General features: G+C 37.4%; 1 protein-coding gene across 1 annotated transcript in view; it reads right to left on the minus strand.

Annotated features, from left to right (window-relative positions):
- Positions 1-27855, minus strand: part of Chsy3 (chondroitin sulfate synthase 3) — a 225104-nt gene that overhangs the window by 194179 nt on the left and 3070 nt on the right. Inside the window, exon 2 of the mRNA XM_075968613.1 lies at positions 26834-27117. Coding sequence (XP_075824728.1) covers positions 26834-27117 — 284 coding nt within the window. The remainder of the gene's footprint in view (positions 1-26833; positions 27118-27855) is intronic.

A 27855-nucleotide genomic window follows, 5' to 3' on the forward strand; every position in this document is an offset into this window, starting at 1 on the left:
ATCATTACTGGAGGAGGATGGTAGAGAAGAAAAAGAACAGGCCATACGGTTTGAGTTAAACTGGCATGGAGGTTAACCACAAGGCAGACCAGCACTGACATGATGAGGACAAAGAGAAAAAAAGCCACAAAGTACCAGACCAGAAAATGGAGATTTAGGCACTGGCCAGTATCCAAAGAAAGAAAAGTAAAAAGCAGGGGAAATGTCGACTTTTCTGAGCCCTGACTCAGGTCAGCAGAGCCTCACAGTTGCCCTGTATCAGCTGCACAGACAGCAGGAATTCTGAGAAAGAAAAGTGTATTGTCTCTTTAAAGGCATAATTTTTCTTCCTCTCTTCTTAGCAAGGTTTATGGTGGATCCACCTTCCTGAGAGCTGGTATCTTGGGCAGGTGATTGTGAGCTACTGAGCTGAATGAACTCTTAGGAAAGACAACGATGATAGGCCTCCACCCAGAATTAGGTTCTCCACCTGTTCTTTTCTGTACCCTTGCCCCTCTGAAGAGGTAATCCTAAAATCATGGAACTGTATAATAAATAAAACCATCTTCCACATGAAAATCCAGATATAAAATATTATGAGCTTGGTATAATTCAACACTGCAACATCTACCTGCAGTCGAGAAAGGCCCACCACTGTTTTCAAATGATGGTTAAATTGATTCTCTCTGTGTCTAGAAGACACAGGATGGTAAACCCACTTAAAAGCTGGTTCTGGGCTCATCACTCTCAAGTCCATCCATAGAGATAAGAGGAAAAGAGGAGTCTAGTGGCTTGATGACCTTGTAGGGTTCTAATGGGCCCGGACTTCTGACGCTTTTAAAGTACCCTCTGCCTGGGGTGGTACTATTAGTAACTCTTGCCTTTACGTCTCCCTCACATCTATCCTGACACCAGTCAAGGACTTTCTTTCTTCCCTACACTCAGCTGTTAGATAAATAGAAATACACATTTGGGGTCCTCTAATTTGCAGCTTTGGAAGACTACCCCTACTGACAAACCTGACAGCTCTAGAGGTCAAATAAAACCATGTCCTAGTTTCGTAAGTGACAGTTGGGGTTACCTCTTCAGAGGAGAGAAGAGTGAAGAGGAGATAGAATATGGTGAGGTAAAGGCTCGGGGAAGGGACCCCAAAAAGCTGTTCTAGAATTGTCTTTGGTTCTCTGGTCAGTAGTGCCAGGAAGGATCTCTGGGTTAATATCTCCTCCTAAAAGAGCAACTTTCTGGAGGTGACCCAGGATGGTCCACACACTGATCCATTCTGGTGTCACAGTAACTTAGAGGACCATCACCACACCCCTTGTTAAAGAAATTACAATGAAGTCCTACTTGATGTTTTTCATTAGCAGCCTAGAATGGTCAGTATCTTCCCTTCCTCAACTCCAATAAACTATCACAGGTGTGCACATGGGCTAAAAGGAAAACAAACTGACCTCTTGGTCAGAGTTAGTGACCTTTCTTTGGGTTATATTAGATGGCAGTGTTCCCAAGAGCCACAGGAGATGTTGTAGACTCATGGCTGAGCCCCAATGGAAAAGGCAGTGCTGTGATTATCACCTTCAAAGTGGATAAGCACTTTCTATGTCTGATAAGCACCACTGCAGACCTGCCGCCAGAAAAGAGGGACAAGACAGACATTGACAAAATACCCTTCTTGCAACCCTCAACCTGTGGGTCCCACAGCCTGGCACACAACTTACTGAGTGTTCATATAATTTGGGGACATGTCTAGTAAATGCCTTCTAAATTGTATGACAATGTTAATCATTAGCTATAAGAGTTTTAAATATCCACATTTATCAAATATTTAAATGAGGAAAAGAAATTATTATAGCCTTATATCACAGAATTTAGTAAAGAATCAAAGTTATATTTTTAATTCAGGAATATGCATGCATACATATTTACAACTCTTAATTGTATATATGTGTATGTTTAAATAGGTAAATATATATCATTGTGTCTATGTTTATATAAAAAAATAAATGTACTGTATCCATAAATATACTCTCCTAAGGATTATAAATGTATATATACTTTACAAATATATGAATAGAATCTACATATACATTATTCTATATGTACATACATTCACAAACATAAGAAAGTGTACTATTTTTAAGTAACAATGAAAACCTAAAAGTTTCATTTACAAAAAAAGGAAGGTCAAATTCATGTAATTTTCTGGAGTATAAAAGGCATAGCCTTATATGTTTAATATTCTACAGTGTATGAATTTATTTTAGACATAATTTATAGGTTATCATAATGTTGAAAATTTTTATTTTAAAAAACAAATCTTGTTATATCTAATGACATAATTTTTGTTAACCACCTCATGGGGTAAACATTAATTTCTTATTCATATCTAACTCATCATTACAAATTTTCAGAGTGAGTTCAGTTCATGAGGACCAAAAGAAGGCCCAACACATCTTAAATAATTTGATGATCAAAAATCAACTTCATAATGTGTAAACAAAAAAGTCACATTTTTTTTAAAAAAAAAAAAAGAAAGATAACTAGATGCTCTCCTCACTTCAGATTCCAGCATGGGCACAGACAGGACAGGGAGGGCACATAATGGGATCCTGCTCTGCCGTGATGTCAGCAAGGAAGACTCTAAACCACAAAGGGGAATTTTGAAAATATCTACTCAAGAACTTTTTCAGTAACATTTGAATTTGATTTGCATAGCCATTAATTAGAATCTAAGATCATGTATCCAGTTCACAAGTCTCCAACCGTTCTGTAAAGTCAGATAACGTAGCAGTCCCTATTGAGTGGTGATGTTTCTCACTATAGGGAACTGAAGAATCAGGACTGAAGATGCTTTTTATCTTTCTGCTTCGGTTCTCAGGCTTTACGTTTTCATCTCATCTCGAGGCAACACTTAGGAAAATATTTCCTGCCAACTGATAGGATGCTCTCTGTGGGAAAAAGCTTTGAACCCCTTTACTTTCAAGCCATCAGGTTAAAATATGTTTTAAAATAAACTTGGTCTCACTGAAACACAGTTCACTTCATAGCATAAAATCATAGCTTCATCTACCCAAAAAATCTTTCTATATTCTAAGTTTCCATTAGGTAGAAACCCCACAATTATTTGGGCTTAATTTTTTAATCTGAAGAATTACATACTATAACCTAAAAAGCAAGTAGCAGTCTTGGTTCTTAAACAAAAAATACTGTCTTTTAATATCAAATATTATTATTTGGCGAGAGAAAATATAAATATCTTTAGATTCTTTTTCTTATTGTGCATAGCAGTGTATCTGATATTTTGTGTAAAATAAAACTTGGGTAAAGCAAAAGGATAAATATCCATTCACATTTTACAAACTTAGCGCCTTAAAGGGTCACAGAGTTAAAAAAAAACACTCATATTTGTATACATTTTTGAGGAAAATACAGTATAAATATTTGAAAGTGAAAATTCTTGGGCACACATTGCTGCCTTGAGCCTGCTGTTATTCCTAACAAAGCTTCCTGAGATGACGGAGGCACAGCATCCAGGACAGATGGGACGAGACAAGAAAGGAAAAAAAGTTAGAGAGAGGAAGAACGAAGAGAAGAATTCAAGGGATTCATCTGGCTTTTTGGAAATGAGTGAGAGATCGATCCACATCCCTTTTGAGTTCAGAAACAGGGAGGAGAGAAGAGAATTCCAAACGAAGGAACATGTTTCTTCACGTAGGAGGAAGCAATGACTTTGTGGCTGACACATGGGCAGTCTGTACAAATGCGCATGAAAGGAATTTTAGACCAAGGTAAGAAGGTTAAGGAAAGCAGAGCATTACAAAAACAGAAGACATCCCATTGGGAGGAGGAATACGCTATGGACAGAGTGTAGGGCTTGAGGACAAAGTAAAATATAAAGCTGTAGGTCAGACATGTTTTTTCCTGGATGGTCGTTGTTTATTATTCATTCTTGTTTTTGAAGACTTCTCATCTGAGGTCTGTCATAGAGCAATTACTGGAAAGTAGTGGCCCTTTGACAGCATTACTTATTGCTCTGGTATAGAAATCTCACCTGATAGAGCATGTCAGACCCACACAGGCACTAGTAATAGTAACACAGAGAGAAATGCAGAAGCTGTTTCCCTGTAGTGGGGGTGACCATGGATGCAGCTACTTTGGGCTCCTGAGAGTAGCCTTGCAGTGGTAACTGAACTCTGCTGGGTGTTGAGCAGCAGCAGTGACAATACTGAGCTAAATATGAGTTGCGGCCTAATCCTGGATCCTGTCCTGACAATTGGTACTCAACCTTATTCTTGAGCTGCTAAAGCATTCATGAGCTGCCCCAGGATCCTTGAATCAGTCATAATCTATGCAAATCACTCAGAGGTGGGTCTTTTGCTTTCAAGTAAGAACCCAAACTCATATGTCATGCAAAAAGGGCAAAGCTACAATGAAGTGCAATACAGAGAACAAAGACCAATGAAGGCAATCTAATTTTCTGAATTAGAGCCTGACTCAGAAGTGTTATTTTGTTTTCACATCTAATGACCATCACAAGGGCCATGTGAGGCTTCTAAATTTTTATATAAGAACATAGATATTTCTGGATTAATGGCTGAAACATGGTAACTATAGATTATCTTGATATTGATACTTGTTGCAATTTAATAATTTTCTTTTTATAAACTTTATTACATGAAAAAAACTGAAAATTTTAAAAAAATGCACATTGAAATTAACCAGATCCAAAATCTATACAACTTAATGAACTGCTATGAAGTTAGAATAGGCCTTCAATGTAGTGATATTTTGTTTGTATTTTTAACAAATAAAGCCTGCCTGAAGATCAGAGTGCAGAACTAAGCCACGAGAGGACAGGCAGTGATGGAACACACCTTTAATCCCAGGACTCAGGAAATGGAGGCAAACAGATCTCTCTTAGTTCAAGGACACCCTGGGATACAAGAAATTGATCCAGTCTAAAAGAGAAACAGAGCTCATACAAAGGAGATCCTAGCCTTTGGGATCCCACACCTTTAATCCCAGCACTAGGAAGATGGAGACAGGAGTGAAGTGGCTAGGTGGGGAGAGGAACGAAGGTGGGAGGAGACAGGAGCTCATTGCAGTCTGAGGTTAAGAGTCTGAGGATGCAGTCTGAGGATTGATGGAGACTGGATAGCCTCTTCAGTCTGAAGATTCAGGAGAGGTAAAAAGTCTGTCTAGTGGCCGACTGCACGGCTTCTCTGATCTTCAGGCAAGCTTTATTTGTTAGATTACAAACAAATTTTCACTACAATTCAAAACAAAAGTAATGGAGCTACATATTAAATTTTACACTTTCTGAAATGAAAATACTTTATGCACTTATTCACCACCAAAACTGTGTATGTGTGTGTGTGTGTGTGTGTGTGTGTGTGTGTGTGTGTGTGTGAGAGAGAGAGAGAGAGAGAGAGAGAGAGAGAGAGAGAGAATAAGAACTAGAGAAACAATTAGCTTTCTAACCTCTTTTATAACTCTTGTCCATTACTTGCATTCAGTCCTTCCTCAGCCTCTAATACTAAGTCTTTCTTGTTCTTTTTCCATCTTGTACTGTATTGATGTGTTCGTTTGCTTACATATATAGCCATAGCAAATTAAACTCTGCCTATAAAAAAATGCAAGTTTTTGTTCTTTCTGAGATTGTGTGACTTCACTTAATATTAAACATTCTAAGTCCATCCCTATTTCTGCAACCTATGTGCTATTATAGATATATTTGTACCCTCATGCTTATTGTTGCTTTATTCACTATAACAATGAATAGGAATCAACTAGTTGTCAATCAACAGATGGATGGAAAATGATATCCTTTTAAAGCTTTAGGGGTTTTCTGTTTTGTTTTGCTTCAATTTATTTTCCTGACAAATTTCTCTTCTGGGTAAACATGGGATGTTTACCCAACTAAGCTCTTAGGTGTATCTGATAAGAAATTCCTCTGCAGCTATTTCATCTTTCAAAAACACTGGACAGATTAATTTCCTTACTAACTTTATAGAGAAATACTGTCAAAAAATATCAGAAAGCTATGAACTACAGAAATCAATACCAGACATGCAGCAGCTTCAGCACAGAGTGTGAGCCTTGGACCTGAACAATGATGACATCTATAGACACAATAACATAGACATGAGGGGAACTTACGAGGACTCAACCCCAGACAAAAACTATAAGGAACAAAAGAGTGGTGATGGCAAAAGAATAAGGTTTTCCCAGGTTATCTAATGCCATCTGATCAATTCTGAAAATATATACATACAAGTAACAATATACAGATAAAGAATGTCATATTTATGTCTCTAGGAATACACAAACAAATGCCACCAACAGAAGACAAGAATGTGAAAACAAGGAAAGACAGGTAGTACAAAGGAGGGTTTGGAGGGAAGAAGAAAGTAATTTAATTATATTATAACCCCAAAAACTTAAAAAAAAAAATTTAAAAGGGCATGTGATCCACTTAGAATGTGGCACAGGAGAGTAAATCTACTTAAGTATTAATAAAAAAATGCTTGACTTTCATTTTTCCATATTATTTCTTTTTATCAGTCAGTTCTACTTGAAATAATTGCTTGCAGGTAGCCACATGTTATTTTTTAGGTTTCTTATGGGTGAATTAACTCTGAAAATGCAAACTGTATCAAATGAATACTTTGGCAGAGTGATAGATTGCCAAGAACCAGCCTTTCCATTGAATGAGACAGCATTCACAAGGCAGATGCCTGTCTTATTTCAGACAAGAAAACAAACCCAATGAGATAGGGCTAAAGAGTTCATCTAATTTAGAAGCGCGTGATAAATATACAACCAACGAAAATTCAGGGGAAACTGCTCTTTATATTTCATAATTCATATATGTCTTTCTTTGATAACTAGAAGAATTATCTATAATTCTCATATTTAAAAATCTCATATTTATAGTTAGAAATCAGCTATTTAAATGGTAAGGGGACTTCTCAAGCCAGTTGTGATTTGCATGCCAATTATCTCAGAGGTTAAGGCTGTGGGATTCTGAGTGAAGACCAGGCTGGGTAGTATATTGAAGTCTAGGAAAGTCTGGGCTACACAGGGAGAACTTGTCTACAATATAAACAAAATTGGGTAAGGTGTGCCCTCAAAACAAAATAGGAGGGCAGTCAAAGAGAAGGCTCAACAGGAAAAAACCACTTGTAACACAGGTTTGTCCACCTGAGTTTGATCACTAGAACCCACAGAAAGGTTGAAAGAGATAACCAACTTCATGAACTTGTTCTCTGATCCCCCACACATAGACACATACACAGCAAGAACGCATGTGGACACACACATACACACAAGAATAAATATTCTGAATCTCAGAAAGATTACATCGTAAGTGTAAATTTCAATCAGTAAATTAAAATAATATAATAATACAAAACAATAGGTGCACTGGAGAAAATGTGGGCAAACAGAATTGTTTCTCTTTAGAAAGGATTCACTTTTTCACATACCAATTAAAACTTTCTTTTTAGTAGCTTTTCTTCCTTTGATATCCCAGCTTTGAGTATGATTCACTTACTATGAGGGTCTCATTCATAACAATGAGGAAGAATTTCTTTCTAAATTTGAAGTGCTCATTTTAAACTAAGTATTCTTAAGATATCTCTGTTCAATTTTCAGCTCTATTCAAGACCAGAGCTCGGCCTTTTAGACAGCCCATCTCAAATAAACCTCCTATGCTGCTGACATAAGCTTCCTACCCATCTTCTGAAACCTGAAATTACTCCCCCAGAATGTTCCCTAAATACTGCTTCAGTTATTTCCCTGAAAGGCTATTGTACTCAGAGAACTCACGCTTGTACAGAATCCTACGCTGTCTCCAGCCTCCAGCGTCAAACTCAAACAGACTGATACACCTACAATGTAACCACTATCGCTAGGGCTCCAGGGAAATCACAGAAGAGGTAATGGAAAGATTTCAAGAGGCAAAGAACCAGGATGCCTGTTTCTTTTACACATGACAGGGAAGCTGTACTGTAAAATCTCAACAATGCGGCTACCTAAGCAAGATATGCATAATGACAAAGCCAGTTGACATGCCAACATGGATGAGGGAAATTTCACAAGACAGCAGCCCTAGATGAAGAACTATAGACAATCAATAGTTTCTGGGAGAAAGAAGATCAGTTTTCTCCAGGGATTATACAATTCCAAGTCACAAATGCATGTATGCATAAGCAATACCAAATTGAAATATGTTTGTGTATACTTAAGTATTTTATATATTTATGTACACTTAAGTATTTTATATGTTTATGTATACTTAAGTATTTTATAAAAACAATAAAGGAGAGGTCATTGGTTTGAAAGGAGGAACAAGAGACATGTTGGAATGAGGAAAGGAAAGGGTGGAAATGATATATACAGAACTTGTGTACAAAATTCCTTCAAAATGAAAAAAATAAATTGAAAAGAAATAAAACAAAAATAAAGGAGTAAAAAGGCTTGGGAGGTGGCTCAGCTGGGAAAGTGCTTATCAGGCAAGCATGGTGATATTAATTTAATCTTTAGTACTTGAGTTTTTTTTAAATAATACACACATAATACATATATACATACATACATACATACATACATACATACATACATAAAGCAAGTAAGTCCAATGTAATCTCAGTGCTGAGGAGGCAGAGACAGACAGATTCCAGCTGGTCAAGAAGTCTAGGCAAATGGGTGAGCTCCATGTTTGGTGAGAGTTCTTGTCTCAAAACTGCGGTAATAATCCTTGAAGCCTAGGCATAGCTAGAAAAAAGAAAAACACTATGCCACATCAGTTGTGGCCTGCCCAACCACACACCTAGAAAACTGAACAGCCACTGTGTCCAAAATTTCTATAGCTAAATACACTCTTAAATGGCTTTCTAAGCATCTAATCAAATATTTATAAATCAAATGTCAACAGCAAATAAATCCACAAATACATATAGCATCCATGACAAATACTTGTTCCCTTATAGAAAAACTAGTAAAAAATTAATTTTAGAGTACGCAGCAACTAAAAACCATGTAGAATTTATCAAAGAGCTAATTAGTTTCTTATTTTAATGTGTGGAATGGCAATATTATCAAACAGCTAATGATTTCCTTAATTTAAAATGTGAGATTATGTGTTCTATTAGAAATATGCAAAAGAAGTCAACTATTTCTTTCAGTGGAAGAAAGGAGAAGCTGGTCTGTCCAGAGATGAAAGTTTATTATGGAAAGAAATGCTTGTTCTCTGAAACAACTATGCCTTAAATTGTTTACAAAGCTGTACAACCAATTTTTGTACATTACTACCCTGGCCTACAAATACTGCTAATGGCTGTTTAAAACAAGGTAGATGAAGCAGACAACTTCAGAAGAAAATCTGGAAAAACTGAAGAGCCTTGATCAAGAGCCACTGTAAGAAGTACTCATTTGCAGTCTGCATCCTCCCTCTGTGGCTGTCATCTCTGCCGTAGATATCCAATGCTCAGGTCTTTGTAGCCACCACATCTGTCACCGTACAGGAAGAACCCTGGCGTCCCCTGTGGCTGTTGAGATTTGCTCCTTCCTATACACTTTTGATCTAGACACCAGTACCTTAAATTGGGTGATGACCCCACATGCGATCATATAACTGAGTGTGGAAGCTATCAGTAATTTGTCAATTGTGCAATGTTTCTGAATCTGCAACAACCAAATTGATTCAAATGAAATATAAGAACCTGAGGTGATTCTGGCAATGTATGGAAGTGATTCATCGCAGCCTTGGTGCTAAACATACAATATTTACACTTTGTACTATATATAGGCCATCATGCCGGGTAGTGACTGAAGCACCTTAACTGGCAGACTATCATATGATATGATTGTGATGGTCTTAATGATCTCGTAGAATGATAATCATTTATAACAAAGACTTTGAACATTTCCCTACTTTCGTTCTTCCAAATGTAACTACAAAAATGTCTTGGGTTGATATTGTGTTTGAAGTTTTGATTTTGAAAACTTGTTTGAGTTGGTAATTTGAGTATCATAAGAAATCATTAAACTCAGTTGGATTCATTAAGAAAGAATAAAAACCAATTTCTGAAATGGCCTTGAATATACTTCCGTCATTTTGTACAATATATAAAAATTATATATATATATATATATATATATATATATACACAAATATTGATAAACATTGAAAAGCATTGAACATGCTCTACCACCTGCATTATTAAATATTCAGCCAATAGTTTACTCTTTGCTTGAAGAATTACTGAGCACATTCTTCTCAGTATCCAAAATTGCTTTTGTCTTTAATAAATAATAAAATGATAGAAATACAAATCATCTATTTTTAAAAAAAATCTTGTGATTTACTATGATGAAATTTTGGTCTATACAACTATATAATCAGACATACATGAAGAGTTAGCAGGTAAGAAGGGGCTATGAGAAGAAAAAGTTTAAGAAGCCTTGATCTAAAGGATACCTTGACTGTGCTGCCCTGGAACTTTACGGTCGATCAATCCTATCACATCCCACTTCTGCCTGGGACGTTTGCCTACTTGCATTTCCAAGTTCAGATCAACCAGCAATGAGTCATTTAAACATCCCCAGCCTAGCTCTGTGTGTGGCACTGTAGCTTATCTTCTTGTTTATTGGTCCTCTACCCTAGTTACCCCATTCAGCCAAGGAGGTTCTGTGCGTAGGATCTTACACTCAGTGCTTACACTGCTCGTTCATGTAAAGGGCTCAAGTGTATTGGGATCTCATTTTTAATTAAGTCAGAAGCTGAGCATATGTCTAGCAATCACCACAGCCTTTTTGCAATGATGATTAGGATTGAGTTCACAATAACCCCACTCATATTTAGGGAGCTTCACAATGACTTAATAGTTTAGTGTAAGTAGAAGACATTCATTCTGAAAGAATAATAATTATAAAGTATCCACTTTAATGTCTGAAACAGTTTTGTAACAACATTGTTGTTATATTTATGTTATAGTTTGTTCTAGTCCTGATAACTTTCTCTCATATGTATGTATTTATGAAGTAAATGAGACAGTCTCATGGTAATACAGTAGAAAAATAGGTATTTTACAAGTAAAATGCTGAGTTCTCAGAATGTATTGCATTCAGCAAGATTGTCCTGTGATATGCATGCCCACATGCTCTCTCCTCCTAAAGATTACAGATGGAAATAAAGGTCATTTAGATACAACTGATAGCTTACATTCTTATTTTTGTCCTGAGGCCAAATAATTGTTGTTTCTATTGACTTTTTTGTTTCTATTGAAAATGAATATTTTGTTCTTCTAAATAGTTTCCTGTAAACACACTAAGGGCTGGAAAGACAACAACAATTTTGATCTTATGCATCCGCATCCCACACATCTATCTTGGAAAGACAGTGTTTATCTTCAACAGGTAAACATTCAAGCAGAGAATTGTACAATTGTTGGCCACTGATCTTCATTCTGTGTCTGTGATTTAATCTTTCTCACCTTATACATTGTCTTCCTTACTTCCCCGAATGGTGAATCCATATACGGGTGACACTGTCTGTCCACTATGACAGTAGTTTCAAACTAAAATCCAAGGCAATTCTTTGAATTCATAGCCATGATGTCAGTGTGACAATAAGACAAGGATATGGCCATTGGAATCAAATAAACCAGACTTCAAGGCAAGACTGTCAATTTTCAAGCTGTATGATCTCCGCTATTTGTGAAACTTGTGCTTGTAGCATAAGATACAGGAAACAACATCTCCCTGAATCCCTGTATAGCTCAGAAACCCTCAGAGTAAGAATCAGGTATATAACTCATGTTCAACAGTTATGATAATTATTGATTTATATACTCATAAATGTTCAAACGTAAGTTACTGGTCCTCATTAGCATAATAAGATTTTAGACTTTTCAGCTAGTTAATAGCATTATTTTATTCTACAAAGAAAGACAGTAGACCACATCAAACTATAAATTGGCTTCTGGAATATTTATATATACTACCTTGTAAGCTATAATAAGGTATCATTCAAGCTTCTATTGTCTCAAAAAGTTACATGATACTTCAAGTGTCAAAATGAAATATTCTCATTTCAGTTTACTTTAATGGTAACTCTAGCATGCAGAAAGAACAAAAATTATCAACTATTTTATACTGTAAATGGAATTACCATCTATTTTTTAAAAACAAAATTTATTAGGTTCCATTTTAGAATTAGATATGGATTAACTCAGCAATAATAATTATATTCCATGTGAGGAAAAGAAACTATGACACAAATGAACTAAAAATATGTACTGTTCATCATTTTCTAATATTCTAAAATCTGTGACTACTAATTATATAAGTTGTCCTGTAAGAATCATCACACTACAGATTTATTTTGCGTAGACTTTGTGAGAACTTGTGACACACTGGGTATCTATCCTAAATGTATGCGTGTAGCACACACTAGAATTTAACATGAATATGGAGAAGGGGAAATAAAAGAGCATTAATCATTATAAAACTTTTAAAAAGATTAAGAAGAATCTTTGTAATCACAACATTTGGCATGAAAATGAGGTGAAAGCAGGTGTTGCTTGAAAAATCAAACATGTCCCCGCAACTCCCACAACTAGGAGTTGTTAGTGTCATGACTTGCAATCTTATACAAAAATCCTGACACTTGCCAGGCAGTGGTGGCGCACGCCTTTAATCCCAGCACTAGGGAAGCAGAGGCAGGCGGATCTCTGTGAGTTCGAGTGCAGCCAGGTCTACAGAGTGAGTTCCAGGACAGGAATCAAAGCTACAGAGAAGCCTTGTCTCAAAAAAAAAAAAAAAATCCTTACACTTACTCCTACACAATAACGTAGAAAGCTTTAAATTGTTCTCTTAAACACTTCTACCAGTGTCGGCCACAGCAGGAAAATCTCAGTTTCACCATTATCAGCCGCTTCAGGTGACATGGAGCGATGAACACTAGTGCTGAACCTGCAAGCTCAGCAGCCTGAATACTGCAGTTGGGTCATACGCCCGTTTGTCACAAGTTTCCCAGGAAAAGCAGGAGCAAACGGAGAACATGCTAGAGGAAGAGTAGGCCAATGTGGCTTTATTTCACAGCAAATAAATCAAAAATCACAGAGGTAAAATTAAACATAATAACGGAGTTTAAGCCTATGAATACTAAAAACTAAGAGCTGATAAAAGAGAAATATTTCAAAATGAGAACTGGAGTTGAAAATGTGGAGCTTAGTTAAAATAATCCATAATTTAAAGTGTATTAAACCATGGCCTTAAAAACTTCATAAATTTTACTTCTGGTATTCTACAGGGTAAGAATAGTGAATACACTTGTTTTCATTGGCCTGTTCTCATTGTTTCTGGTTTGGTTTCAATCTTGCTTGAGAGCCTAAAATGTTTCCTTTCTTTTACTACAACCTGTATGCATCTTTGTCCAAGATGAGTGATCCTTCACACCTATGTCTATTTTCAATATTTGTTGAGATTACTTTTGTTCGAAAATGACAACATGCTAAAAAACTAGAAAGAAAAAAACTTCAACAAACTTTGCTGACATAATAAAATGGCATATGTAAAAAAAAACTTAATAAATATCTGAATTTATAGTCATTATCAATTGATATTGTTTTTAATTATTTTTATTCATACCCCATAATTACACCATCCTATAGTTATGAGCACAGGTTTTCAGTAATACACTGGTATTATTGAGACTGCTTAGGTTAAAAGATAAAACTAACTTATGTTATTAAATGTTCTTCAAATGAAACAAATCCGTTGTAGTGAATTTGAAATTATTTACACAACAGACACTTAACTATTCCATGCAAAACACTTATTACTCTAGATATACATACATTTAAATACTATGATTGCAAAATGAGTAAGAATAATCAATGACAGCAGGTTTCCAACCAAAGAAAGCAAAACCTTTAATAATATACTGCAAAATGGTGTCAAGAGAAAGGCTGGTAAACCAAGGTTGTAAGACTGAGCACAGTAAGTCTTTCTGTCAATTTACAAGTCCAAAGACATTCTCCCCAAAACCTGATTGTCACAACTTCATAGATAGGTGATCATTTAATGAAAAGGGAAGCCAAGGAAGATGAGGGTCAACTGTAAGAAATGTAGAATGTTAAACAGCCACAGAGGAATCAAATGGGTATCAAATACTAATCTAAGCAATTGTGTGGGTAGGAAATCAAGAATAGACTAATGGTAAGAGACTGTGTAATTTAATTAATTTTTAATTCATCTAAAATTTAGTTAAAAATCATTTCAGTAAAATTACCTAAACTTAGTTACAAGTACTATATATTCATATAGTGAGATGTTAGTTTCATAAAGAAAGATATTTGTTCCTTGCTTGTTGGTTGGTTGGTTTGTTTATCTCCCTCCCTGAAACCATATATTCCATAAACAGAATTTACATCTCACAGCACACAGCAAAGTGTCTTCCCAGGAGGTACTTGGCAAATCTTGTTGAAATGAATAATACATATTGAAAAAGGCTAATCATTGGGAGAGTCAACACTGCATCCAGGAACCAAGTGCAACCATTAAAGTGGGGATTCGCGCATGATTTGGAGTGCTGTGGGGTCCATTTTCTTTGTTTTCTTCCAGATATGCAAATAGTTCTCCAAAAACAATAATCCAATGATACTGAAATTCTAGATAGCATCAAAATAAAGAGTGAGGATATTTGATACTGATGTGAGTAACTCTCTATTAAGACGTTTTTGTTACCATAATGAAGTATTAACAGAAACAGCTTGGAGGGATACCTTGTTCAGCCTCAATACAGGGGAAGGGACTTGGTCCTGTCTCAACTTGATATGCCAGACTTAGTTGATTTCCCAAGGGAAGGAAGCCTTAGTGAATTGAAGTTCAGGGGGAAGAACGAGAGAAGGGGAGGAAGGGGGAACTGTGATTGGTGTGTAAAGTGAAAAAAATAAATAAATAAGTAAGATTAATTTGACTCACTCAGTTTCTGAAGCTTCAGTCCATGGGCTAGGCCTAAGATGAGACAAAATGTCATAGAGCTGTGAGCATGGGGCTGAGGAAGCTGGTAGCAAGATAGAAGGAAATGGAGAAAGGACCAGTCACAAGGAACGTCCTCCTAATGCATGCCTCAGTGACTGGCATTTTCACCAGACTCCTCCTCTTCCAGGCAGTTCACCTACAAACCCATTATTAGATAACCCATTAGTGAAACTAATGCCCTTCTGGACCAGTCACCTCTCAATAGCACCACCAGCTGGGAACAGGAGCCTCTTGGAAGGGATACTTGCTCATCAAATTATGGCTCCCAGCAATGATCATAACTGAAAAACCCTAATGTTCAGAACAATATGCATATTACATCTTCTACTTCCCATGAAAATACAAAGTAATAACAAGGGAGAGCAACTAAATCAAAGGTTTCTGTTAGTTTTTAAAAAATAAAATGTGTTACTGGAAGGGAAACTAACAGAAATAGATTTTCATATATATGTATATATATGCATATATATATGTGTGTGTGTGTGTATGTATATATGCCATAAGTTTCTCCGCATTTTATAATATTACTTTTTCACACCACCATATTCAGCATTAAATTAGTTTAAAACAATGGCTTTGAAAAATAAAATTATAATTAAAAAATAGGACTGTCACACCATGGACATGGTAATTCTTTTCTTCTGCAACGCAATCTCAGACTTCCAGTCTCAAATACTCTCCCCACTTCAGGCCCTTGAGTTGACTGAAGGACCCATGGGCCCTTGTCTTCGTAGACAGCTGTAAGATGATCACTTACACAGAGTTTTACCTAGAAGTGAAGCTTGACAGTGCATGTGTTCATCAGAAGATAAAGCTGGCTGTGGGTGGGCACCCCTGCCTCACTAGCAAGGTAAATTTTTTAAGGTACATGGAACTCAATTTTCTCTGGAAAAGTCCACCCAAAGAACTTCAAAGTCATCCCTGATATCTGCTGCCATATTTTCTCCATTCTGATCTTGCTTTTTTTTTTTTTAACTCTCCAGCCTGTCACTTCATTTGAGCTTCCTTCTAGCTGGTTCTCATGTCCATGCTCCTTTGCTGATTGTGTTCTCTCTTGTTACCTGCATCCCTCACAGAGCATCCTCCCAGTAAAGCCCAGCTTGGCACTCTGTATAGAGCTGTGCCCGTGCCCACTCTAGACCTGATGTTCTGCCTTCCTGAGCCTTTTCATGTGTGTTTCCCTTCTTTCCTAATCTAGAAAATACAGCCAGATAAGTGTTTGCTGAAACACCAGCCACTGGGAGAATGCCTGGATTGATGTGGGAGTGTCATATATCAATCTGTTGATTTCATTGGTTAAGCAATAAAGAAACTGCTTGTCCCTCATAGGTTAAAACATAGGTGGGAGGAGTAAACAGAACAAAATGCTGGGAGAATGAAGCTGAGTCAAGGAGTCGCCATGATTCTCCCACTCCAGGCAGACGCAGGTTAAGATCTTTCCTGGTAAGCCAGCTCGTGGGCTACACAGATTATTAGAATTGGGCTAGTCCAGGTGTGAGAGTTAGCCGAGAAAAGGCTAGATATAATGGGCCAAGCAGTGTTTAAAAGAATATAGTTTCAAAAAAAAAAAAAAAAGAATATAGTTTCCGTGTAATTATTTCGGGGCATAAGCTAGAGCTAGCCATGTGGGCAACCGGGTGCCGGGGACGCAGCCCCGCTGCTCCTATTTCAATACTGGATGACGACTGTTGGCTGAATAAATGAATAATGAGTAGAACTTGATGAGCCTTAAGTAGACATTCTCCTGTGTTCTGCCAATTCCGGAAACATTAATCACCCATACCTGCTCATCTCATGTACTCTACCTCTGGGAATATTGTCATCTTCCAGCCAAAGCCCAGGAGTGATTGTATCCTTCCCCCAGTCAACCACCATGCCCCTGGATTGTCACTAACTGTCAATTCTGTCTTCACTATCTCTTAGTTCATCATGCTCATTTTTTTCCTTGTTGCTTTTATTAAGATTCACCTCACGTGGTCAGAGGATTTAACTAAATCTCCTAAGGTGCTATCCCTAAGCACGAGGCCTCTAAGGCATCCTCCCACATTAAACCCATTAAGAAAGATCTCTGTGTGATACTCTACACTCAGAACTCATCAGAGTTTCCAAGTACCTACCTGCAGGATTTTCTATACGGGTGGTTCATTACTGTCACCCAGAAGGATTTTTAACAATCTCATCTTCTCTTCTAAGTCCACACTGTCCCACGAAATTCTAAGACTCACACACTCATCTACAGACATAGCTGGGCCATTGAGTGTTATGTATAAGTCGTTTATAACTGGATTTGCATATAGGTTTTAATCCTCACTTATCCTATCTCAAGATGTGCTTAGCCCAAGCCCTCCAACGCTGTTACTCAGCCTTCTCTGCTCTTCCTCGTCTGGAAACGGCCCTGTACAGTACCGCAGGTTTGAGGGAAGCACATTTCTTTCTCTTATGCACCACATACTTTCCACCATCAGAGAAGGCAGGACAGTGATGAGCAAAGAAATGTTTGTTGATAATAAGCAGATGACAACAAATGTATCCTTAAAGATTTTAAAATCTGTGTTACCATTTCTGCTCTACCATGTTCATCATGCAAGTTACCCAAATACCTTTTGGCTTGAATGCACCACTCCAACGCAATAAGTCAATATTATGATAGCAAAATCATGGGACTCAGTATACAAGTATTTTTGAACTCTTACTATATATCACTCGGATACAGTCATTAGGAAGAGCTATAATTCCTTAAGGATTATAAAAGTATGTAAAAAATAGTTTCAGAATGTCTGAAAAATCCCCTTTGATTTTTTTTTTCTTTTTAGGAAAACACTATGTGAGCATGATCATTAGGCAAAAAGACATGCATATGTAAGTGATAGTCTTATACCATCGCCTTAAAACCGGGGACCAGCTGTTCAAAACAGATGAATGACAATGACTTAGTTCCATTAGTCTTTATGATTCCAAGAAAGGAAAGAAAATGAAGAATAACTCAAAACTGACTATGTACTTAAGTATGTGAATTCACTTAAAATCCACATACTATGAAAATGGGGAGTTATCTCAGTGGGTAAAACACTTGCTGTGTAAATGCAAGGACATAGGCTCCACCTCCCGCAGCAATGTGAACATGCACGCATATATTTTAATGGGCACTGTGATGTCAGCACTATATCCACATTAGTCACTTAGAAAATACACTATGATCATCTTAGTCACTTGGAAAATGTCAAATAATATCCATGGTGCAGGCATCACCTGTAAGAGATGCTGATAGATTGGACCAGCGGTTGGTTCCAATATTACAATTCTTTTCAAAGTCTCTCAGAGAATTCCACTGTGTGATAAAATAAGGAACCAAAAAACTGGCCTGGATAGATGGCTCATCAGTTAGGAGAACAAGTGCTCTTACAAAACAGCCAAGTCTGGTTCCTACCACCCTCATCAGGCGGTTTATATATACCACCTTTATCCAGCTCCAGGGGATCTGGTGCTCTCTTCTGGCTTCTGACAACATCTACACACTCATGTTTATACACAGAGATGGACACAAAACAAACCTTAAAATAAATAAATATAAAGAAAATAAAACACTGAATCTAGGCTTCCCCATTATAGCAAAACAGACCTTTGAAAGACACATTACAGCTAAACTCTTTCCAATTGGCATTCCTCTCTTCCTGGGGGCTGAAGCATATGAACACTGCCATTTGGATATCAGAAATAGTTAACATGAACGCATGGCTTATTGCGTGCCGAGCAGGCTTCTAAAAACTTTCAGTGTATAGACCTTTTCAATTCTCCACAATGATTCTGTAAACTTGGCACTATGTTATGGCATGTTGCTTCTTCCAAAACAGATAAAGGTCATGAGATGCTTAATAGTTCTAGCAACTACTCCGAAATGCTTCTATACACAGGAAGCCAGTGAGTCTTCTCAGAAGTGCTCTGAAGTAAGCATTACTGCGATACCATTCTGTACACATTAAACCACTGAGTCTTCTCGGAGGCGCTCTGAAGTAAATGTCACTGTGATACCAGAAGTGCTCTGAAGTCAGTATTACTGCATCATGGTTCATTGATTATGAAATGAAAAGGAAAGAAACAAGAGACCTGATAAGTTGTCCATGGCCATACAGCCAACAAATCCCAAACTGGGGTCTAGAATTAGATGGTTCAGTTCTTGAAGTAATTTGCCATTAGTAGTGGCCAATGGGAATAAAGGATATTAATAGAGAACAAGTTTATATCTAAGAGATGCCACAGCTAATAAAGTTGAGTAATAGTGATACCATCTTTATTACGAGACAGTTTATCACACAGTTGGAATCAACTGGAGCTTCCACAGTGCAGAACATAAATAATATTGAGAAACAGATCTGAGATGGGAGCCAGATTCTGGGTCAGATATGAAGGCAAGAGGTGAGTTAGAAGCCTGAGTTCTCCTCCTGGTCCGTGCCATAAGACGAAAAAGGTAGGTTCACGATACACTGCCTATAGAGGAGGCTCCACGGGCATATGGAACAAGTCAAAGAGGCTGGCTATATAAGCAGATCATTTTAAATATTCTTTAACCAATGTATTTTTCAGGAGTGCTACTCATCATGTACATTAAGTAATCCTCATGTCATTAAGAAATCAGCTTGGTATTATAGGATCGTACCTCATTAAAAACAGCTTTTATTTAAGTGTTCATCTTCTTATATTTTGATTTGTGTTTTTACCTCAAAATTAAATGACCGTTAATGAAAAGAGTCATTCCTGACCATCAGCTCTTAGTTACACAATGGAGCGTTTAATTCTAGGCCCAGTTGTTAGGATCCCACTCCTCCTCTGAGCTCCTCAGGTCGGATAGCAGCCCTGTCCTAAGCTGGCTGAGTGATCGATCCTCAGGGGTTCCCCCACCTTCCCTAGATTCCCAAGCCCACCGCAGACAGTTCCTCAACAAAAGCACAACACCTGAACTTCAGTTTTCTGACAACAACAACAAAAACAAAAACACATTTTTCAAAATATCTGTTGGCCAGCTTATTAGAAAATATTTGAAACAGTTGCGGTAGGCATGGAGGAGTCTCTAAAGTACACTTTATACTTTAAAACAAACTCAAGCAATCCACCAAACACTGGGGCAGTTGTTAACAACTGTGTGTTCTCTATGTCTGCAGAATCTCCCTTCTGCCTTCCAGCCCCAGCTTCTGTTGAATGTTATGAAACATCCACGTGACCTTCTCTTAGCTGATGTGTTAAGGATGTGGTTGGCTAACTCTCCATACTCCTTTCCCTCACTTGCGTCTTTTCACTAGGTCCTAATTTTCAGAAATGTTATTTAAGTTTCAGAAGATAATAGCCAATGTGCATTTATATAGTTGTCACTGTATTCTTCTGCAGTTTCTTTTTCTCTGATTACTTTGAATTTTAACAGCTAGTTTTCATATATTTGTATACTTAAACTATCACCTACTATTATAGGAGTTTTATAAATAAATAACTTTCCAAAAAAACAAGTGAAAGCAAAAAGGATAGTGAAAAAAACCTCAGTTACTATTGAAAACAAAGAATGAAGAATGCAGCTGTTGGTATTATAAACAGTAAATAAAGATTGAAGACTCTCAAAACAATTAAGAAATCAATTTCATTGTCTATTAGCTCCCAATAGGCCCAAAACATTGCCTGTTCAGTTTTAAAGAATAAATCTTTTTATTCAGTTAATTCATAAACTTGTAGCACACTTGCCGAACTGTTCATGTACAATACATTTCCAGGACAGAAAAACATGAAACGCACCTGAAGCTGACAATGGGCCTGGACTGATGTGTTCTTTCTTAGGAGATTAAATTAGAACAGCACTGGGCCTCTGGGGCCCTGACGTTTCTCAGTTCCCACCTTCCTTGACTGGCTTTAGTATCTGACATTATTTAATAATGACTCACACATATTGGTACTTTTTTCGTTCTTACATCAATTAAATTTCTTGAACAAAATGTCTCGAAACGTGGTATAAAGCAAATAAACTGTACTTTGATAGCTGGTGTATTTCTCTGTATTTTTGACTTGCTAAGTAGAAAAACAACTGAACTCGTGTCTCTCAAAGAACATGCTGGTTTAGACAACAACACAATGAAAGTGGAACCATAAACGGACTTGATTTTTTTTTTCAAGAAATTAGAATAGTTGTGAGTTATTAAGGAAGAAAAGCATTTAAAGCTGACAGGAGTGTCACGCTATCACGCAGTTTATTCTCAGTTGTCTGGAGGCATCTTTCAAACCTAGTAATCGCTTCAACTGCTGGCAAACATCTATTTGGAAGGCATAAACTGTCTCAAGGCAGGTGGTAAGGGACCACTTAGCAATGGAAATGAATGAAGCTCACAAAGTGCTGAAAGCAACACTGTTTTCCCCCATCACTTCGGAGGTGATTTTATTTTGAACAACGAAGAGAACAGTGTCGCAGCAACAGCGTCTCCGGAAGTCAGTTATGGATGATTTCACCTGTCGAGTGGGGTGGGGGAGGAAGGAGTGGGGAGAGAAGCTTGCTGCTTCTAGGCAAGAAACAAACAATGATGGAATCACACCGAGAAAACACTTCTGAAAGACTGAATTTTGAATGAAAATCATTGTCTTGGATTTTGCCACACCTGTTAATGACTTCTGGGGACATCGACCACGTTGACAACAGAGCTAAGCCATCATTAGGCAGGGAGTCGTCTGTCACTAGGCTGGGGAGATGGCTTCATGAGTCAAGAGCTCTCTGTGCCACCACGAGGAACTGAGTTCAGGTGCGCAGACCCAGAGTGGAAATCATGTATGGCAGCAGGTTCTCCTACCCCAGCATTCAGAACTGGGGGACAGAGTGGCCTAAGTGGTATACTTCTGGTGGCAACCATCTGAGACGACAACCAATATAAACAACTGCTGGCTTCCACATAGGGACACACAAGAGATGTCACTGGCATACAGACTTGTGTACACAGCTGCACACACTCATTCATATACAGGTGGAGGGGGAGAGAGAGAAGATAAAGATGAAGGCAAAAATAAAGGAGAAGGAGGAGGAGGGGAGAAGAGGGATGAAAGAATAACCTACAAAGACCAAGGACAAGTTGAGAGATCTGAGGGACCACCCTGTAGGAATGGCAGAGATACTCTGAAACTATAAGATGCTATGAATACTATATATACAGTCTAATGTCTCAGCTCCCCATTTAACTTAAAAGCCCAGAAACAACTCGTGAAATATATCCTTTTGTAAAATAATATAATTCACTATGACACTTATTGCCATTAATGGGCCAAAAGTGAACAACAGACTTCTAGCATAAAGTTAAATATGAAAAGAGTCAAATAAAACTCTGTTTACTCACAAGAAATGATTCTCTAAAGTCACAGAAAAATATTTTTTTGCCAATGTAGAACTGGCTTTTGAAACAATATGTAGTTGAATTATATATCGTTCTATTGGCTTATTTTATTACAAAAATTAAAGTGAGAAAACATAACTCTCTTCATTGACCTTTGATGATCAAATGCAAAACTCACAGGGTGAGAATAATTACTGAAGTTAAAATATTTTAAAACTTAAATATAAGTGATAGTACTCCAGTAAAAATGTTCGATACTCTTAGTAACTAAACAGGAATATATAAATAATTTATAATAAAAAGAGATGTATATATGATACAGAATTTTAATGGGAATTTCTGAAAAAACAATGATTCTTTTACAAAGTTGAGCAATGCAGTATTATGATGGTATCGCTAACATTCTAACATAATAGAACTTTTTCTGGACCACAGAGTCAGAGTCAATAACACAGCTTAAAGTTACTGGAGACTGCTAGCCTATGATGTACTCAAATTGTTTGTTTAACTTGCTTTTTAAAGGCCAGTATAAGACTCTATCTTGCTTGCCTTGGGGTTCCAGTGTAAACAAGTTTTACCATCTAAAATTATGGATAGCTGTAATCTTAAATTATGAACTCTTCCGTGCTCTCGACCCAGATAATGTGTGTGCATCATTTGCTAAAAGCGGCAAATACAGAAGCTGAAAAACAACTTCCTGAAATCTACCATAAGGTTGGAAAGCAACCATTTGTGGATACTGCTTGATAAACAGAGATGCTTTGTATTAGGGTCAGTGGGGACCAGAAGCAATGATTTAATCCCTTGTAAAAACTCTATTAATGATTTCTGTAAAGTATCCCATCCCTTCCTTGTGTGATGCTTTCTATGATGCTCAGTAAAGACAGAGCAAAGCCCTTTGTTAGAGATAAACACAGACACAAATACAGACACAGATACAGACTCCTACAACAGACAGAGGACAGAAAACGCAGGGAAAAGAACGTGGACAATTCAAATCTAACTTGCTCGTGTTTAATCAACTCCAAGGTGAGATGCTTTTATTTCTTTCCTTAACATGACACCCACGCATTATTGGTGACTCAGGGTTAATAACCACTACATATAATCTGCACGACAAAGTATTTAAAGTACAAATTTTATTCTTACTGCCAAAAGTCATTCATTTTATGGAAAATAATCTAATAAAATTTGTAGCCTTAAGGTTCTTTGGCTCAAAAAAAAAAAAATAGTATTGTTTTTGTCAGCTCAGGCCAGACGTATAAAATAAAAATCCTGGTGTCCAATGAGACATGAAAAGAACTGAAAACTGCCTGCCTTTGCTGCAAGAATCAGAAAACAAAACTTAAAACACAAAACTTTAAAACCTCCATTGGGAAGGCAATGTTGAGAGCCATATGCAGTTTCCTAAAGCAACAGAGATCAACAACAGTCAAGTCAAGGCTCCACCAGCAGAAGGTGCCAATCAATGCTAGCACAGAGTAAGTCCAACAGAAGCACCTTCTAACAGGCTTCAGTCTATACACAGAACCGGAGATGCGCGTGAGTACACCAGCAGCCTAGCAAGTCCTTGAAGATTAACAACTTGAAAAAAATGGATGATTCAGTCCCAAGCGGGAAAGTAGCCATCTGCACTCTTCATTGGCGTCAGGTGCTATCTGTGCCATGAAAGACCAGGGCCTGCGAGAGTACATATGGAGAAGAGAAGGAGGAGCCAACTGGCAAACATATGTGCCCCGGGTACCAGAATCTGATTATTAGGTACTGAAGTTATACATTAGTGTCTCAAAGTTCTCCTAAACAGCAAGAGGAGTTTTCAGCCACCTTAAGAGATCAGTTCCTGAAAACTAAGCAGACTGAGCTACTGAAGACCGCTTGAGTTGCCTGCAGTTTGGGGTTATTACAAATAATTGTTGTAACGTTTGCCTAGAAGGCTCTGTGTAAATTTAAGTTTTCATTTTCTGAGAGCAAAGTTGTTGTGGGGTTTTTCGTTGTTGTTGTTTTTTGTTTTATTTTGTTTTTCTGGAATAAAAAGGGAGAGAGAAGGACAAGAGTCCCCAGATGTTTGTGGAAGAGAAGGCCAAATGGAAAATCACTAACTTCCTTGCCTGTTGAGACTTTATGAAAAAACTCAGAAAACGGAAAAGAGCTCTAGAAATTAATCTATGAATCAGTTGAGTAATTTTTCTTTAAGTTTGTATTCTCTAACCTGTTTAGAATTCTTGACTAATGTATATTTAAGTAACATATTCCACACATTCTCCTTTAATTTGGTTACATTATAATGCAATTTAGAAGCACTCTGAATTTCACGGTCAGTTTTCTCCCATTGGATTCTTTATAATTTCTAAAATAAAACAGAAATCAGTTTTCCAGTGTTTTAACAAAAAATCATTAAAGCATGGACTTGGTAACAAAAAGTTTTAAATTTTTGTTTGACTCATTTCACACAGATGAATCAACATCACGAATGACTAATACTTGAGGAAAGTTTATGAATCCGTGTTATATTACACAGTTCCTGATTTGGTACCACTAAGCACAGCATACAGCTCTGAGACCTCGATGAGAGGCATGTGAAAATAACCTGCCACAGGCTAAATACTGTAGGAAGGCCTTGGGGCTGATCGGAATTTCATTCAGGAGACTTTTTTCCAACACTAGAACAAAATGTTGAAATGATCTATTAAAGGAGATTCTGAAGACAGTGATGGACAAGCGTCGTTCCAAATGAAAACATATTGCAAAAGTTACTAGAAATTTCACCAAAGCCCTGCCTGGAAGAGAACCTGCACATCACTTGAGCACGTTTTTCTTGTCATGGGACACGAACAGATAAAGCACTAAGGAAAGACAGGACACTCCTAGCAGAATCAATAAAAACGTGGAAGATAATAATAGATAGTTTGCTAAAACTTTCTGTTTAACTTAAACAATGAATTAGCAAAAACAAAAAAAACACATTATTTCCCCTTTTTGTTTTCACACATACATTCCAAACGACTGTAGCATATCTTCCCATAAGACAAACCGAATGAATTTTATATGTGAAGCATTTGTTGCCTTTTGCAGATGATTTTACATCAGAGAGAAGTCTTTTTTCTTTCGGTCAGTGACATTACCTTTACTGAGAAAAGCTCTAACGCTTTGATGTCATCTCCTTCTAAGTATGCTTGTTTTGGTTTTAAGATAATCTGACTACAAATCTGAGGCTAACCTCTGATTCACAGCCCTTCCTCTTCAGATATGCAAGTGTTGAAATCACAGGAATGGATTACCAAAGCTGAAGGATGGGTTTATAGAACAAAAGTTGCTATTTTATTATTAAAGGAACTACTTATACCATCATCTAAATTTGCCTAATACATGTTCCAAATGCATAATTACCAGAAAGTTTCCTTGTGTATAATAATTATTCAAAATGCCTCATTGAATTGTATCACAGCACATTTTGTTTAAAGGACTAAATCAAGTGATATTACACTCCTGAAAGAAAAGAAGAAAGGAACCATGAACTTTGATGTACAATCATTTCACACGTTTTCATAAAATATGCCCTCCACACTAAACTTCTAAAATTCCTGAAGATCAACAACGAAGTTAAAATGCAGTTTTAAACAGTGTGCACTGGGTAGGTAAAAGAAGAGTACACTCCAAATATCTGAAAACAAAACTACATTAAAATTGCAATGTATTATTTAAACATCAAATCAATTGTTACTAAGATTATCTTTCAGGAAATCCACTTTAAAGGACAATTCATTTGATTTCAAAGTCAAATTCTAAAGGGAAAAAGTTCACAAGACTAATGGCCACGATCTCATCACAGCCCACACCTCTGATTATAAAAACAATTCTGGCTATTGATAAATTGCCACCAAAATAGACTTAAAGTCTAGAGAACAAGCGGATAGCCTCAGCCGTTTCCCCAGATTGCTCACACACTACACAATAGAGGGTTTGAAGAGTTGGAAATGAACCCTACCATGAATGACATATTGCTGACCTCCCACTGAGTGTTCAATCCCCACTTGAACATTCCCAAGGAAATCAGATTTCAGCCATGTAAAAGTAAAGGGCTGTTATAGTGTAAATAAAGAAGAAAAACAAAAAAATATAGTTGACAAGACTCAAACTAGTCTTCTTGTTAGAGACATCAAATGAACACACTTGCAAGTAAACACCATAAAACGTAAATACAGAGGGGGTAGGGGAATTGTATCTGATGGAGATGTAACCAAAACTCTGCTCAAAGTTAAGATTCATGCTAACAATGAAACCTCAGAGAGGCTCCGGGTCCAATAAGAAAGATGGGTCCCACAATCATTCCCAAATCTATAAAGGCAGCTACCATGAATTTGAAGCAAATAAAAGTAAAGATAGGACTTTAGTCCAGGATGTGAAGTGGCATGTACCTGTAATACCACAAGTATCTGTCACACTTCAAGGCTTACCTCATAAGACCAGACACACTGAGTCCCACCGAAGCGGCGAACACAGCGACCCACTTCCACATCCTCGTGAGTGGTGTACATTTCTCGGAGGCATTCGCCAATGTGAGGAACCATCCTCCTGAGGACTTCACGGCTGAAGATCATGCCGGGTCCTCCCATGCAGAAGTTCTCCCCGGGTTCCAGCCCCAGCTTTCCAAGTTCCTCCGTATTCCCCAGGCCAGTCTGTCCCAGGTAGAGAGGCTTGCTGCTATTTAGGGACCTAAGGAATTCTTCTAATTTATCACCTACAAAGAGAAAACAGAGAGTCACCTCCTTCCCTCATTTCACAGGCAATTACTGTGTTCATTGGAGTGAGAGAACTTCCACCATCGCTCTTAACCTCCGTGTACACCTTTCGCCGCCAGGAAGAAGAAACAGTTCCCCCTCCTTTAATTTGCAAAACACAAGCTTATGATTATTTCTCTACTCTAAATACAAATTTAACAAGTCTAACAATCATCAAACTTGAATCCGAGGTGAGATAAAGATAAGGGAACAAAGACTGTTACTATGTATGAGGTGACAGAAGTTCTCGGAAATATAACCCAATATCAAATGCAGGTATTTTGACAGCGAGTAAATATTCTTCTTTGTATGTATATTTGTGTCTATATTCTCATAGGTAGGACACAACATCACATGTCTGCACGTGGAGGCTAGAGTTCAACCTTAGGTGTCCTCCCTCTGGTTCCAGGCACCTGGTTTTTGGAGACTGTCTTTCGAACTTGCATGAAGTTCACCTAGTAGACTAACTTAGCAGGCCAGATAGGCCCAGGGAGTATTCAACTGTTTCTAGCTTTTTCTTTTTACCTGGTTTTGGAGGTTGCAACTCTGGTTCTGAAGCAGGCAAGGCAAGCACTTCGCCAGCTTAGCGACCTTCATAGCTCCAATATCCAACTATATTCTTTTATGGTAATTGACTTGGTTAGGTGTTTCTCATTAGTTAAACTTCAGTCACATGCAACCTACATTTTTAAGGGGAC

Source organism: Microtus pennsylvanicus, chromosome 4 (assembly GCF_037038515.1).
Source record: "Microtus pennsylvanicus isolate mMicPen1 chromosome 4, mMicPen1.hap1, whole genome shotgun sequence".
NCBI classification, from domain to species: Eukaryota; Metazoa; Chordata; class Mammalia; order Rodentia; family Cricetidae; genus Microtus; species Microtus pennsylvanicus.